The following is a 16,960-nucleotide window of genomic DNA, read 5'->3' on the forward strand; positions in this document are numbered from 1 at the left end:
ATGGTTACCAGACTTCTTGTTGCTCCTCATAGTAAGAAAAAGTTGTAAGATGTTTACTAAAGGGGGCATCACCGCAATAGGGGAGTTGGATGCGTGTTACCTTGGACTCCCCTCGGATCCCCCTATTCATGTGCGGAATCTCATTGTTGGTCAGGGACATCATTCAGACTGGTGTTTTAAGGCTGGAGGGAGGCTCCCCAGTCCATTCGAACAGTTTCTCGAGGGCTGGAGTAAGAGGAGAAGGGGTGTACTACATCTTGCGGTGGTGACAGCTAGCTGTGGGCGAAGAAGTCCCAGAAGATTCACACATTCAGGGGGGAAAGGGCCAAAACGGGTGTAGAGCGAGTTAAGTGTTTGCGCTGAAGAGACACCAAATAGAAACTCCTTGGAAGATGCCACCTGTGAGATTGGTATTTGTGTGGTTCCTGCTCACCGTGAGGATGGGCGCGTCTGCTGTCTATCTGGAGCCTGAGGAGCAGGGTAAGCTATTCACCTGAGGTTGGGAAACTGCTTGTGCTGCACATCTGTCAAGGGGTCAGATATGTCCTTGTGTTGGCCCTGAGGTATGTTTCATAAAGAATGGATGGATTGAACTTACACGTGTCATGGTGCACATTTGTGTCTGTGAGGAAGTTATGAAAACCTGCAGCAAAAACATGTATAATTATATGCCACATATACAGTGAAATTCAGACTGTTAATTTTCCTCTGCAAATGTAAAAAATAAGGATAATTTTTTGTACTTTCAGAGCTAAATTATTATTCTTTATTTCGCGCTTGTGTGACTGTCAATGGTACTGATGCTGTATGAATCGACCTAATGTAATCAAAACTGCCCATCTGGTACAAACCAGGCTAACTAACAATGTTTTTATATGAGATAAAGTGAATATTGTGCCTACTGTAAGTGAGGTATAAACTGTTTCTCTATAAACCTCTTTCTCCTTTCTTCTAGAGCTCAATGACACTGTTATTTGTACTAACGATCATATGGAGGTTGTAATTCCTAGTAGCTTTTTCCTCAACAAAGTGCCTCCAGTTCATGTAAGTGAGTGAGCACCAGTACAACTCTATTCAACACTGTTGACTTTGCATAATCATGTCTGTCATATCTAGGCTAATTGTGTTTATCTCAAGTGCAAATATGTGTTTATTGTTTGCTTCTTTACCTAGGTTTGGGACTTGCATTTAAATGATCCGGAGTGCCGTGGTGTTGAGAGCGGAGATGATTACATTTTCAGCATTAAGACAAACCTCTCCGACTGTGGAACTATCATGGTATGTCTTCAACACTTTACCTAGACGTTTCTTTGTGTATTTCTTTGAAGATTGAAGATTTAAGCCGTACTTCGGAGCATGAATTAGGCATTGCACGCTATAGACTAATACTAATCAAACTGTGCAGGTGCTCTTGTCACATTTGACAAAAGGAAAATGTGCCAGCATTACGTTCATAATATGAAGGAAATTTACAGTTGATACCCCCATTATTGACAAAATAAAATAGCCATCATAATAAATTATCTATTTTATGATGTCGACGGTTGTTATGGGAACTGGCCACCGTCTGGACCTTTGTAGTGGTAGAAAAGGAGCTAATTGGGTGAGGTAATTGCTCTTTACATAACACTAAAAATAACCGTAGACCAGAAAAGAGACTTTTCCCCCCTTTTATGACGCAAGTGCAGACTGTGGGCCCCTGTGTCCAGATTGCTACTTTGGAATTAGCTCATACCAGGCATAATAAGGTGGACAGAGAAAGGCACAAACTCTGAGAGAAAGGAAGGCAAAAAGGAGGGGGGAAGTGGCATATGTTTATACAGAGAAGGGTAGCGTTGTTCCTTTCCCCCATAAGACCAGAATGTCATTCAGAGCAACAAGTGGTAGCTGAAAGGGCCCTGCAACTCTACATTTTCAGGATTTATTTGGAAATGATGACCGTGTGTTTAGATTGGTGAATGGAAGGGCCATAATTCTCTGGCCAACCTCGCTGTCTTGCCTTATTATTTCCCTCCAAACACTCACACAGAATGGCTGCACACTGCACCGAGGACAATTCTAACATTGGCAAGGTATAAATCCGCACTTCAGGACACGAGTGCCATTGAAGGCCTCGCTGAGAAAGCATATAGGGGGCATGTTCTTGTTAAGCAAGTAAAAGGTTAACACAGCTTTGAAGTGGTAGGACCCCGCCCCCGCCTTCTCCATAGCCCCGCACACACGCACACACACACACACACACACGCACACACGCACACACGCACACACGCACACACGCACACACGCACGCGCACACACGCACACACGCACACACATCTCTGTAGTTTTATAAGACTTTTTGCATAGCGGTTGAAGAAAGTAAGCCTGCTTTGTATTAGATGCTGTTGTTAAAAGAGAGGAATGCCATAGCTGCCAATCCCCTTTTCACCTTGAACTTAAAAGCTTTTAAACCCAGTCTCGGAAAAATAGATTACTGATAACTGTGGTTTACAGGTCATCCATTTCCTAATAAATGTGACATTGTTCTTTGGTCATGTCCCCTCTAATGTTTTTGCATCCGTGAAACATCAAGGCTTGGTATTATCTTGTAATAAGTGCAAGTGTCAGTGGGGTTCTCTTGAGAAGTAATGCAGACATGTCCTTTCGCTGTAGAAAACCAGTCTATAGTGGTCATAGTGGGGGGTTGCATATTTACCAAGAGGTAGTAAAAGGTGTCTGGACCGTTAGGGGCACGGGAGGGGGGCAATTCATCCTACTCAGTGACCACGGGGCCCATACTCCATTTCAGCTCAACAGGGGCCCAGACACAACTTGGACACAACCTTTTCAACCAGTCTGCATTTTATGGTTTCAACTACGTCACTGCCCTGCAACTGAGCATTGAAACTGTATCATTCACATTTACAGTGTGTGAAGGGATTATTACTGTTAAAGTTATGGCTTGGTAAAGAGCTATGCCAAGATTGGTGTGTTTTTATTGAAGCTTGAAGAAGCATGAGTGTACCACTGACCACTCGTGGTTCTGCAGGTGCCATGACATTTCTCCTGTTACTTTTAACGTGGTGACTGTGGCTGGAGGATGCCGTAGCCCTTATCATGTTATGTGTGTTCATTTGCCTTCCTACGACACTTTATACCACCTCACTGCAGCCATATTATATGCCATGGTCCTTTAAAGTGCATAGTTGAATATTCCATGTACTGTACATAATGTGAGAGTAATATATAGTCTACTGAGTAGACTCTACTCTATCATATTGCACTATTTGCACTGCTTGCACTGCATGTGAAGTACTTCTGTCTTTCTACTTTATCTTTGCTTTATTTTATGTTTGTTCAGCATACAGTGAGACTGAAAATGGTCAATGCCCCAGCATCAATGTCAAAAAGAACAAATCTCGTTGTTTAAAACATAGACGGGTGGATCAACATTCCGACTAAATTTCTGCTTCTTTTGTTCTCTTCAGACCTCAGATGACACACACATCAAGTTCATAAACACCATACGCAATAATGATACAGACATTGTTACCAGAAACTACATCAACATCACCTTTGTGTGCCGTTATCCAATCAACTACATGGTCCAACAGCCTAATGGAGAGAATATGATTCGAGTGGATGTCAGGTAAAGCAATGAATAGTAAACACTCTTCTTTTTTTTCTGTTATCTGTGTCTAGATCAGGGGATCCCAACCTTTTCCAGCTTGAGACCCAGTTTTGCAAAGGACCCAAACTTACAAAAATACGTTATGAATGAATCACTTCAGCTCTATTTCAAAAATAGTGAAAATACCAGATCAACAAACTCAGAACAGAAAGAAAATGAATTGTATCAAAGGTGAAAAAGAAAATTGGATATATCCACGACCAATAGATATGGGTCCATGACCCGAAAGAGGTCGCAACCCTATGTTTGGGAAACGCTGGTTTTATGGTTCGATATTGGTTTTGTTTTTTATATTAAAATGTGAATCTTAAACCTTCTTTCTGCAGAACAATCACTCTGAACACAGAGGATGGGAACTTCTCAGTATCAATGTTGCTGTTCAAAGATGAGGACTTCGAGGACAGATGGACTACCGTGCCCTCACTTACCCTGGAGGACAACATCTTTGTGAACGTTTTTATGGTAATTAGCATGGACTGAAAGGGGGTTTTTAATTTCAAGGACCTCATAACTCTGACAGTTACAGACCTGTAAGGGTCCATTTGGAAATCCCTCAAGGTTCCTGGACCCAATTTGAGAACCACTGCTCAATGTGGAAACTATGTGGAAATATTACTGTGGCATTCTGCTACTAAAGCCAATTCATTTGAATCTAGCTTATGCATGTAACTCCCTCTCTTTCTAGACAGCAGTAACATAGAATTGGCTTTGGAAATAACCTTTGAACCAATATTTTGTTACTGTTAACATTTATTTGGGATTGTTAAACTTAATTGTGTGCAACAAATATACAGGAACTTTAAGTAGACTCGAGATCTACTGACATATTTACTAACCATAAATATGTATAAGTTATGGCGTAGTTCATTTTATATTTTCTCCTAATAACAAATATGCAGTAAATAATACTTTACTAAAAAAACAAAATTGGATTTATTTTATTTTAGCATAACCCGGGGCACATCCTAACATTTCTTGCACAAATGTATTTGTTAATGTTAGAATTAATTATGGTGTATGAATATTAATATTAAAATCACACATCTAATGTGTTTAATGACCAAAGAAGAAATGTTACTAAGAATTATAATTACATCAGTAGAATACAATTTACATGCACAATGGATGGAATGCCCATATTACATTAATCCCATAAATACTTCCACTTAATCACTTATGCCCTATATACTTCATTGTACAACGCATAGCAAAAATAGCTGATCAGCACGCTTTGCGAACTCTGGAATTCTTTTACATTTTTTTAAAGGTTTCACCTGTAATGACATTCCCAAAAAGGTTGAAAGTGGTTAAAGCACAGGTGGAAAACATTAGATGATTTTATCTTTTTTAAACTATTCACAGCTATTTCTGGACTAGGTTAACATGCCTAACCTAACCTAGGTAACTAGGTTAGGCATGTTGCTGCTAGTCTATGTTAAGCAATGTGTGGTGTTGTAAGAGGTTCCAGGCCCAGCTGGAAATGAAACTCTGTAGTCACGACCAGACAGTAATTTGAGTGCTGTTCCGCAGCTCGACGTTGTTATCAATCAGAGATTTATTGGTCTCGTGCTCATATTCTTTGAACAGGCCGTTCCTTCCAAAACAGATCCTAGCCTCTGTGTTTCTTCACATCACTCTTGCTTCCCTCCCCTCCAGCAAACATGTTAAGCTTGTTATGTTCCCAAATGTGCCACTGCAGATACCAAGAACCCCCCCAACCCCCCATGCAACTGTTGTTTACTGGCTGTGAATGTGTGTTGTTGACCCGCTATGGAAAGATATTTACCTTGTGTGACTTGAATGACTGTCAGTTTTGCATTATGGACGATTGCATCAGATATATTCCTGACTCCCTGGCTGTCTCTGTGGCTTTAGATACCGGCTCATTTGATGCTGCGTATGGAAAGATGTTGGGCGACACCAACCAGTGACCCATACAGCAACATCCAGTACACCTTCATCAGGGACAGGTCTGTCCTAAGACAGCTTGAATAAAACCAGCTGTATTTATCTTTTCTTTTTCTTTTCTTTTTGCTTTATTAGGAGCCGAATTCAAAAGTCATACCACATAAACACATTTTTCAAATAATATAATTGAAACATGTTTAATTGTATTCTCACAAGATAGAAGAACACTGGAAATCCATCAGTGTCAATAGTAACCACATCCCTATTTTATCCCTGGTATCACAGCTGATAAAGTCAAGACTCAAGTGTTTACTCTTGACCATACAAGTTACAAGTTACAGTATACTTGAAATACTTGAAAGATGTTTGTGCTTGTATCACCATGCTCTGGCTTCCTGTTAAATAAAAATACTTGCAAGTTGGCATGCCTGATTTGCGTGCAGCGTACCAAAAATAGAAGATCTACAAGCCACAATGTGTTGTGCTGGGACACATTGTTAGTTTGTACAGTAGATTGGCTATTTTCGGACACCAGCGTTCAACTTAGTATAAATCACCCTTTACTCCACCTAGGAGAACACTGTTGAAATCCAAAATAAGAGAATTAGTTGCTTAGAGAGCAGTCCAGACAACAACTCTTTGGGCCAGGTCATATGACCCTGCCCCCTCCCCGTTTGAGGCCATATGCGTTTCTGTTCAACAGCTGTGCATGCCCTTGACAACCAGGCAGTATATTGTACTGTTAACAACAGCAAGGCAATGAAATGCACAAGGATTTCACAATGCCATGCAATGGGGGTGATCCTCAAAGCGATCTGTCTTATGCTGTCTCGGTCGCACTTAAAATAATGTTTACATTGTTTTGTTAGCTTTGCAGTTAATCAGAGTGAAGGGATGCAATTCTTATAATGAAAATACAACATTTTCCCTTTCAATGTGCACCCTTTGAAAATATGTACTGACTGTTCCTTATAACATTCTGTCTCCTGTACTGCCAGGCCTTTCTGACTGATTTCTGTCTGTCTGTCTGTCTGTCTGTCTGTCTGTCTGTCTGTCTGTCTGTCTGTCTGTCTGTCTGTCTCTCTGTCTGTCTGTCTGTCTGTCTGTCTGTCTGTCTCAGCTGCCCAGTGCTATCAAGTGAACAGACACTGACAGTGTTGAAGAACGGCCAGGGTCCAGAGGCCATGTTCAGGATACAAATGTTCAAGTTTGTGGGTAGCTCTTATACTGATGTCTTCCTCCACTGCAATGTCCAAATCTGCCACAATACACCAGGATTCTGCCAGCCTGTGAGTTGAGTTCATGTTGTGCCCATTCCTCAGACAGGTAGTCAGAGGCCAGTTCAGACAAGTTAGCCTATATACAGCTGATGTCTTAAAATAGACCAAGGAGTCGAGAATTGTTTTCCAGCTGTATCCTAGTGTGGCACCCGACCTAAGTTGACTAGATTCTAAGCCCGAATGGTCTTCTCGTCCTTGATGAATAAACAAAAGTCTGACACACCATTTGACAATGAGGCTGTGTTGACGACTTGAAACATGACAATGAGGCTGTTGATGCCTCTGTGTTTCTGTCACTCATATGCCTGACAACACAACTCTTTCCCACAACAGAACTGCTCTGGTGAAGATCCCTTGGGGAGGACACGGAGAGACATCCCTTTGTCCCATACAGTGTCTTATGGACCTATCAGACGGGTTATGTCAGAAATGGACCAACCCGGTCTGAGTATGTTTCCAACAATGGCAGTGGCTTGTCTTTTTTTCTCTTTAATTTGGACAGGCTGATCATGAACACATAATATTAAGACACAGTGTTTATTTTGTAATTTGAAACTTTTATAAATTGCTTTTTTGTGTAAATAACTATGAACAGTATACACTTCTGTAATGTAATCCATATACAGGACAAATAGTAACATTTTACATGACTTTTTACTTATTTTACAAGTTATTTCAAAGATGGTATTTTATTTCATTTTCCATAAAACTGTGATCCTCACTAATCTGATCTTCTTTTTAGATTAATGTATTTGTTTTATACTTTCACTCCTTTTAAACGTGATTCAACATATACTGTAATTCATATGAAGAATGTGCTACGATTATCTCCTTTCTCTTGGCAGATGCTGGAGGTGTGCCCCCTGTGGAGACCTTTGTTCTTGGAGGGCTTCTGGTTGTCCTGCTGCTGGTCACAGGGGTGTTTGGGAGGTTATGGCTTCGCTCCAGACGCTCCTACCCTGCACAAGAAGCACAGCTCACCCTGTCCAACATTCACCACATCTCAGAGGTGGCCTCGTGAACTAGTAGCCCCAGTGAACTGGCAAACGGACAGACGACCACACACACGACACATGTACACTACTGACACACTGTTCCTCTGCCTCCCTCTCTTTACCTCCCCCATCACACACTTGCACACACACACACACACACACACACACACACACACACACACACACACACACACACACACACACACACACACACACACACACACACACACACAGATTAGCTAGGGTGTAAATAAAACCTCAGTATGGAAATACTTGAAGGATTTTGTGAAAGGAGATGTGCTTTATGAAAATCTTAAAAACTTTTTTTCCTCTATCTGTCAAAATCTATTTTCATGTTTTGTAAGAAAGCAACAAAACTTAATAAAGATCTTTGCTGTCCCTGAGTTTGGTCATTTATAAAAAAGACACTTGATTTTCTAGATTTTGAATACATTGCATGCAGTGATGATGATGACATTATGAAATATACTTTAGGGTATTCCCCAGACTTGTCTATTTACGGTGTGCTCATAGGTCCCATGTCGCCAGGCCAAACCTTACTGGTCTCTGGCCTGGTGACGCGCTACTCTAGCGCCCCACACTTAGTGTTGCCATGTCCGCTTATTATAAGTGACTTTGGGCTTGTTTTTCTGTAAAGTTGCGCTTGAAAATATTGATAGTTGCGGGTTGCGGGTTTTTGGGATTGTTTCTAAAGTGTACTTGGAATTTTTATTTAAACCAGTGGTTCTCAAATATTTTCATGAAAATGTTTTGTGGCAGGGAGCATTTGTGTTGTTAGAATGTTTCAAAAACATTACAAATATTCCACATTTTATTGCAAGAGTTTTTGAAAATAGCAGATCTACAAGCTCACAACGCGTCGCGTCGCGACGTGCTGTGAGCTTGCTGATCGGCTATTTTCAAATAGCCCATGTTTAATGTGATCATGTTTTGATTGAATATTTTATTAGGCAAAATAATGTAAAACAACACATTTACATTTAAAATACTTTGTCTAACAGGTCCGTTCATAAAAGTCCTTGCGGACTTGTTTCCAATGAGGGCCTAGTGGCCAAAGTTGCTTCTTTTGGGCTTGTTTTCCTAAACCTCGCTGCTTATTTCTCTCACAAGACCTGGCAACGCTGCCCCACACTTGTAGCCAGCCACACAAACGGCCGGAACAGTAAAGGTCTAACTTAGCCCAACGATAGCCGCTAGTAGCCTACATAAAGCAAGACTTGAACACATTATTACTACTGCATATCACCGTATTTACAGCTAAACATTTTTCATTATAGTTGAGGAGTGAATTGGCATAACGTGAAGACAAAGGCAAAACGCGTTGGAGCGCTTTATTCGGGTAAGTAAGCACATTTCTAGAAGCTACCCCGGGGAGAACTTAGCCAAGGTAGCTGCTATCCAGCGTTAGCCAGCTGGCCATGTTGTTGATGTTGTTGTGCTTTGTGTGACAAAAGTTTTTTTGCAACATCAGGCTAGCTTATTTAGTAATGCAACTGAACTGTAAAGTAAGTTGTAGATATCAAACCGACCAAGTTACATTGATAAGTCATAGAAGTGTTGGCTGGCTTGTGTTTTTGTTTACAGCAGTTAGTTTGCCAGCCAACCTTGCGTAATTAGCTGCTTAGACTGTTGGCAGTGACTTGGAACAATGGCTGTGCTGTGTGTACTGTGGTGGTGTGTTGTTGTGACTTGCAACACCGTTGTGGGTTTTTTAAGTTAATACTTTTATTTCATCATACTAATCAGACATAAGCGTTCGGTACCTTTTTAGCTTAGTAAAAAAAACATAACTCTTTATCCCCTTGCTTTTGTCGTGACCATTAGTCTGCATAGCTTGTTCACATTCTTTAGGTTTTGTTGTCAGACTTGTCACCAAATGCCATGAATGGACAGCTCCTGCGCTGAGCCAAAGGTGAGGGGTCAAGTGTACCCTGAGGTCTTTGGGGAACTGTTGTGACCATGTAACTCAAGAGCGGTCTTGTGAAATGTCACGGGACATTTAAGATTTGGTAAACATAACACTGTCAGAGACAAGTTCAGGAGCTACCTTACAAAATGATTTGTCTTCACGTGTTTCACGTGTGGTAAGGCTGTCACAGGTGTGTCCATAGGATAATGTGATTGTAACATGCACATACATGCATTATTCCGAGGCTTATTCCATCATTGTCTGTGTCTGCTGCTTTGACTTACAGCATGGATATGTTGGTTGTTGACAAGGTTTCTAGTGTTATTTCAGAAACTTTGTGAAACAAGTGTCTTGTTTTGTTTTGTTTCAGGGTTGACAACCTCACCCCTTCTTCCTATAAAGGCACCTCTTCGCTTTGGAGTAACCACATGACAATGGAGGACCTACACACTCATTGCCTCAAGTGCATCAATAGAAGATGCATGGTCAGACCAGAGTTGGGTGTTTCCTGTGACCTCATCGGCTGCCACCTTGTCTGCGGGGCTGTTTTTCACGCATGCAAAATAGAAGAACATCGTCTGCTGTGTCCTTATGAAAGGGTGCCTTGCCTAAACACTGGTTTTGGGTGCCCGTTCACCATCGCTCGCGTCAAGATGGCAGAGCACCTTGGAACATGCCCAGCGAGCGTGGTGTGTTGCACAATGGAGTGGAACCGCTGGCCCGTGAGCTATGCCGACCGCAAGTCCTACGAGAACTTGAGCAAAGACTTTGATGAGGTGGAGCAGCTTGATATGGCATTGGCCTTGCAGGACCAGAGGATGCTACTGGAATCCCTGAAAGTGATAACAAATGTGTCCAAGAACGGTGAGAAGAAAGTGAAAGGTGAAAGTGACAAAATGGCTGTAGCGTCAAGTATAGCATCAGAGGCGATACTTGGGAATGGAACAGTGGACATGGAAGAGGAACCCTACAATGAGCTGTACAAGGCATCAGTAGAAACTAGTAGAAGCCTGGCCGCTGCCTTAGACATCCTCACCAATTCCAGGGATGTTGATGCAATCATTGGAAACTTGAAAGGTGAAAAGACTGATAAGAATGGGACGCTTCACAATGGAGAAAATGGGCACAGTGATTACGCTGTTGAGGATTTGAAAAATGTAGACATGAAGGAGAGTGACTCTGATTCGGACTGTGAGCTTGGGGCTGTAGGCGGGGTGGATTGTGTGGTTGGGGAAGAAAATAACATTGGCTGGGTAGAAGAGAGTGATTTTGTTGAGTTGTATGTTGAAGAGCCGGATGACAACGAGTCAATCGATGACAATGACTCAATTGATGACAACCACTATGTCAGGCCAGAGGTGCCTTATCATTCCATCCCTGCTGTGGCACCGGAACCCCACGGACCCCAACCAGCACCACTTCCACCTCAGATGCCGTTCTTGCTGCCTGATCTTCACGTACGAAACAATCTGTTTCAACATCTGCCTATTGAATACAGGTGCTTGGAACGTAAGCTGCATAATGTTGAGGTGCTAAGAGGAATGGGCGTGTTTACATTCAATGGCAGACGAGCACTGGTGTCTGATGGTTACCTGTTTCGGGCAAAGATGGAGGACAAGTCAGTAGACACTTCTGATTTGGAGGTTGCAGACGACCCAATGGGGCTCCACGGCATTGATCTCATCACGGCCGCATTGCTGTTTTGCTTGGGGGACTCTCCGGGCGGCCGAGGAATCTCAGACAGCAGGTTTGTAGATGGTTACCACATTGACTTTGGTACTCAGACATTCTCTTTTCCCTCTGCCATTCTCGCAACCAACACCATGGTTGGAGACATCGCTTCAGCCTCGGCCTGCGATCATGCCAGCCCGCAGCTTTCCAACCCGAGCCCCTTCCACACGCTCAGGTTGGATCTGGTCCTTGAGTGTGTAGCCCGATACCAAACCAAGCAGCGTTCCATGTTCACCTTTGTGTGTGGCCAGCTGTTCCGGCGGGATGAGTTCTCCTCTCATTTCAAAAATGTCCATGGGGATATCCATGCTGGGCTGAACGGCTGGATGGAGCACCGCTGCCCCCTGGCTTACTACGGCTGCACCTACTCCCAAAGACGATTCTGCCCATCCGTGCAGGGTTCAAGAATCATCCACGACAGGCACCTTGGTTCGTTCGGAGTGCAGCCCAATCTGCCCTTGAAAAATGGGGGCAGTTTCCCCAGAAACACCTGCCGCTTTGGCTCCCAGTGTGACCACCTCACCAGTCTTCCGTTTGAGTTGTTGCAGCATGTAGCAAGCTTCCTGGATGGCTTTAGCCTGTGCCAACTGTCTAGAGTGTCCCGAACCATGAGAGACGTGTGTGCCAGCCTATTACAGATGCGTGGCATGGTTGTCCTGCTCTGGGAGAAGAAACGATGCGCTGATGGAACACATTCTTGGCAGATAAAAGAAAAGGTTAGTATTTAGTCATTGTTCATTTCTTTCCAGTTTACCAGGCATTTTGCAAAGGGTTGATTTGTTTATTTGGATTCACAATTCCCCATTTTGACTGACGCACCATTGTGTAGAAGTACATGTCTGTTCCAAAAAATGTATTTGTCTATTTAAATAGTGCAAGTGAGAAGTAATACATTTATCCTCCTGTTTGCCAATCAGGTGTGGCGATTCAGCACAGCCTTTGGTACAGTGAACGAGTGGAAGTTTGCCAACATTGCCAGCATGGCCGACCACCTCAAGAAGTGCAAGTTCAACACAATCACACGTCGGGAGGAGGCTATCCCTTTGCCTTGCATGTGTTTCACCAGAGAGCTCACTAAAGAGGGAAGATGTTTACGCTCAGTCCTCAAGCCAGTAGCTTGAGCAGATACAGAATATTTTTTTGGAACTACCTTTACTCACCCATAACTCCAAATACTATTATTTTACTCCACTGTTTACAAATAATACAAATTTACAGCCTCACAATTCATGTACAAGTCGTTTGTTGTCATAAACTATCACTCCTTGCATCACAAGTTCAGACGGTTAATATTGGAGTGAAGAAGATATTTCAAATATGTCATCATGGAAATTACATATTACTGTGTTTGGAAGCCCTGCAGGACAAGATGGTGCAGTTCAGGACCGTAAAGAGCCAATTCAAGTGTAAGCCTGGTATCTTCCACTCAAAGAGAGAGCTTGATTAGATTCAATGCCGCCTCTGTGATTTGATAAACGAATACCAATGTACTGAAGATTTTAATTTTGCATATGCCAGTGATGTGTATATAATAAGATGTTTCAATGTAGAATTTTTATTTTTATATTAAGAAGTTAGTATTGTGCTGTGTTGGCAATGAGAGTAGAGCCTTAACGTATGATGAACACTTGATTTCTAGTCATGAGGGGGTTCTGAATATCTCAGTGAGATTTCTAAACTGCTTCCTGCTGGAACAAATACTGCTATCTTATCTTGCACGGTTTTATATCTTATCCTGACACCTAGAGTGTGACCAGCGTTACTTTGCTTAGATCTCATAGTTCTCACTAATAATTCATCATTTTTAGATATTGACCAAACATCAAATGTGCACAGGGCATGCTATTTTAAGCAGCTGAACAATGTAGCAGTTAATCTCCTAACCAGCATGTCATCACCGTGTTTGCTATTTGGATATTGAGGAGCTTTGTGACCCAGCAGTTGACTCTGAATTCATTGTTTTGTGTGATCAGTGTGATTTTAGCTGATGGGTCTTCTTCCTTAACTGTGTTCTAAGTTCTGACAAATGTGCTGGCACATTGGACAGGATGAGATATCACCCCAGCCATTAGCCAAATGCTGGTAAATTTTGGCCGTGGTTGTTGTGAGTTTGCCTACTCAACCTACCACTTTGGCAGCTAACCAGCCATTATTATTGTTAGTTTGTTTTTATTCGGCTGTTTGGCAAAATAGCTTAAGTGCCAGATGAAGTTTGCCTCCGTTGCTGGTGGGGAAAAAACATATTTTTCCCTGCCCTATAATGTAATCATTCATAAAATCCTGCAGGCCAGGTGTGAAGAAATAGAAGGGGCACAGGCTTCCCTCTGATAAGGATCATTCATTTTCAGTTACTTCTCATGGTCATTCTCTTGGCGCTACATAACCAATGTGTACAAATGTTCTTGGTGTCTCAGGGTTGTAGTGTGAAGCTGCATCACGAAGTGTTGGCCTTCGGCCTGTAGCCTTAAGCCTGATTTATACTTTGTTGTAGTATAAATTTAGCATTACAGAATCACTGAGAGCTACACAATGAAGACACCAGCTACTTTATTATCATGGAGACTAGGGACTGACTGGGATACCACTCAGTATTATAGCCTAATTGTGTGTATTGCAGTGTTGGATTAACAATGACTTCCACGTCTGGAAGAGTTGATGGCTATTCATCATAGTCCCATTTGAGTAATGGAGCTCACGCTAACTTAACTGTTAAATTGAATGTGTTGTGAAAGTAAGCTGTCTTGGTCTCAGTCAACACTAAGTTTAGCAGTTTACTGTTAATTTAACCATTATTTGGTGAGATGGAAAAAGAAGGTCTAAGAAATGTAGGGTTGTTTTTTTTCTTCTCCCCCTTATGTGAAGAATAGCTCTGCTATACTGTTTGGAAAGTAAGTTAAAATAGCACTGAAAAATAGCCAATAGTTAACGAGGAAACATTGAAACATTGTTTTGTGTGTGCATATTTTGAAGGAGTTTGCTGTACAGCCTAAACACTTTGTTGTTGAAACCCAATTCTCATGTGTTTGCTTTACATTTTGTTTTGTTTAGTTTTTACTTTTACTGGTACTCTTATTTGGATTGACATGCCTGTATATGTAATATTGTCTAGGCTGTAGAATTTCAGATTTTTTCTTTTGCACATGATGCTATGTACTGTAAGAAATGTAGTGAGGGTTGTTTTTGCTCAAGTAGCAGGGATTTTTCTCCATTATTTTGTTTTGCATGTGAGTGACAAATTGCAGTTTTTTCCCTCTTTTATTTTTTTGCTCAGCCTTAATTCACAGGGTTGGTACGTTTTCATGACATTTGTCACCTTTTTTTCTACTAGTACCATAAGTGTCCCATTCGCACATGTTCAGTTCATTATTCTCAATGTACACTGTCCTTCAAAGGCAAACATTTATATTTTTGGCATTTTGAATGACAAATGTACATTTTATGTATTGCACATGAAAAAATGTATGCCAGTAAATGTGAATAGAAGGCATACTACCTACTAATGCACCAACAACATTTGACAGAAAAAGAGATCACTGCTCCTTCAGTTGCTGTTCGTTTTTTTTGGGGCAGTAATGTTTTTTTGGTTTTTACTTTGAGATGTGTTTTTAATGTCAACCTAATCAGGAAAGAAATGTCTGGGTGTGTTTGGGCTCACAGCAAATCTACATCAGTCAAAAACAGTTTTTCAACTGTAAAACTGTTAATTTCATGGATTGTGTTTACAGGCTCCTCAAGTGTATCATAATTTCCTTGAGCATTAAAAGTTTTGTTTTTCTTTAATTTTCTTAATGACGCAACCGTGGTACTGCTGTCCAAAGTATTTTCATTCAGACTGCTCATCATTTGCTCAGTTGAACGCATAAGAAGTAGCCAACCTATTCCTCTTTTTCCAACTAGATGGCGTCAAAGTGCTGTAATACATTGCCTGCTATCTACACTATCTGAGTTGACAAATTTCACCAGCGGTGTAAAGTGCAGTAAGTAGTAGCTACATTTACTCAAGTACTGTACTTAAAGGTAGGGTAAGTGATATATTTAGGTTAAAACAAAAAGTATTTTGTTAAAAGGTTAAAGCCCTATATTCTGATAGTAATCATTGCTATAGAGTGTTTGTTCAGTAACAGGAGTCTCCCCGTCTCTCCAGCTCTTTAATAAACAGAAAATACAGGTGTCAAAATCTCAGCCAATCAGGAGAAAGTACCCATTTTTAAGCTTCATTTTTATAGTGCTCCAATTCTGCCTGCTCATTTCTTAGTGTCATCACTTCCAATTTTACTTAATTAATTAATTAATTAATCTATATCCTGATCTTGATTACATAAAATTGGATATGAAACTGAAACGAAAATGCATTTTCTGTTTTATAAAGAGCTGGAGAGACAAGCAGACTCCTTTTACTGAACAAACACTATAGCAATGAGTACTATCAGAATATAGAGCTATTTAACACTTAAATCACTTACCCTACCTTTAAGTACAATTGAGGTATTTTTTTACTGGAGTATTTCCAAATTTCTTACTTATACTTCACTACATTACAGAGGCAAATATTGTACTTTTACTCCACTATTATTTGAAAACTTTGTAAAACGGGACTTTCTGCATGAGTGCTACTTTTGGTACAAGTACATTTTGATACCAATACTTCTGTACTTTTACTCAATTACATTTGGGATGTAAGACGGAAACTGTGTCTGAAGCCAGGAGATTCAAATGGCGGGGGCTTGGTTGGGGGTGGCTGGGACATACCACTAGGTTTAAATAGGCTATGTCTGACATTCGGACTGCTCCACTCCTTGTACTCTCTGTTCAAAGATGACTTTTAGATAAGTGTCATTACGCACAAACCTTACAGGTAGGGTAAGTGATATTTTTTGGTTACATCAAAAAGGTTTTATTAAAAAGTTAAAGCATTATATTTTGATAGTAATCACTGCTATAGAGTGTTTGTTCAGTGTTGTTGTGTTTCTCCAGCTCTTTAATAAACAGAAAATAAATGTTCAGGTGGGTGACACCATTTCAGCCAATCAGGAGAGAGTACCTATTTATCAGCTTCATTTTTATAGTGTTCCAGTTCCAATTTTGTCTGCTCATTTCTTTGTGTCACCACTTCCAATTTCACTCGTTGAATCTGTATCCTCACTGAGTTCTCTGTCCCGATTGGATAAAATTGGTATCCTGACCTGAAAAAGCATTTTCTGTTTAATAAAGAGCTGGAGAGACATGGAGACTCATGTTACTGAACAAACACTCTATAGCAATGAGTACTATCAGAATATAAAGCTATTTAACACTTATTTTAACAAAAGAAAAGCACTTACCCTACCTTTAAGAAGATGTATACATAATAAAAACAATCACAACTCATTGTCCTGAACATAATAATGGTGCTTAATTTAAAATGTATGTGACCTTCCCCTCACCTAGAGCCTTCCAGTGATCTCAG

General features: G+C 41.0%; 1 protein-coding gene across 1 annotated transcript; it reads left to right on the forward strand.

Annotated features, from left to right (window-relative positions):
- The first annotated feature begins 9,042 nt into the window (after nt 1–9,042).
- Nucleotides 9,043–15,289, forward strand: fbxo30a (F-box protein 30a). The gene is made up of 3 exons (XM_084044434.1): nt 9,043–9,213; nt 10,154–12,230; nt 12,432–15,289. Exons 2-3 carry the CDS (start codon nt 10,212–10,214, stop codon nt 12,633–12,635), a joined length of 2,223 nt encoding a protein of 740 aa, XP_083900560.1. The 5' UTR covers nt 9,043–9,213; nt 10,154–10,211; the 3' UTR covers nt 12,636–15,289.
- Nucleotides 15,290–16,960: the final 1,671 nt, after the last annotated feature.

The sequence above is a fragment of the Gymnoscopelus microlampas genome (genome assembly GCF_963454915.1).
Source record: "Gymnoscopelus microlampas genome assembly, chromosome: 20".
NCBI lineage: Eukaryota > Metazoa > Chordata > Actinopteri > Myctophiformes > Myctophidae > Gymnoscopelus > Gymnoscopelus microlampas.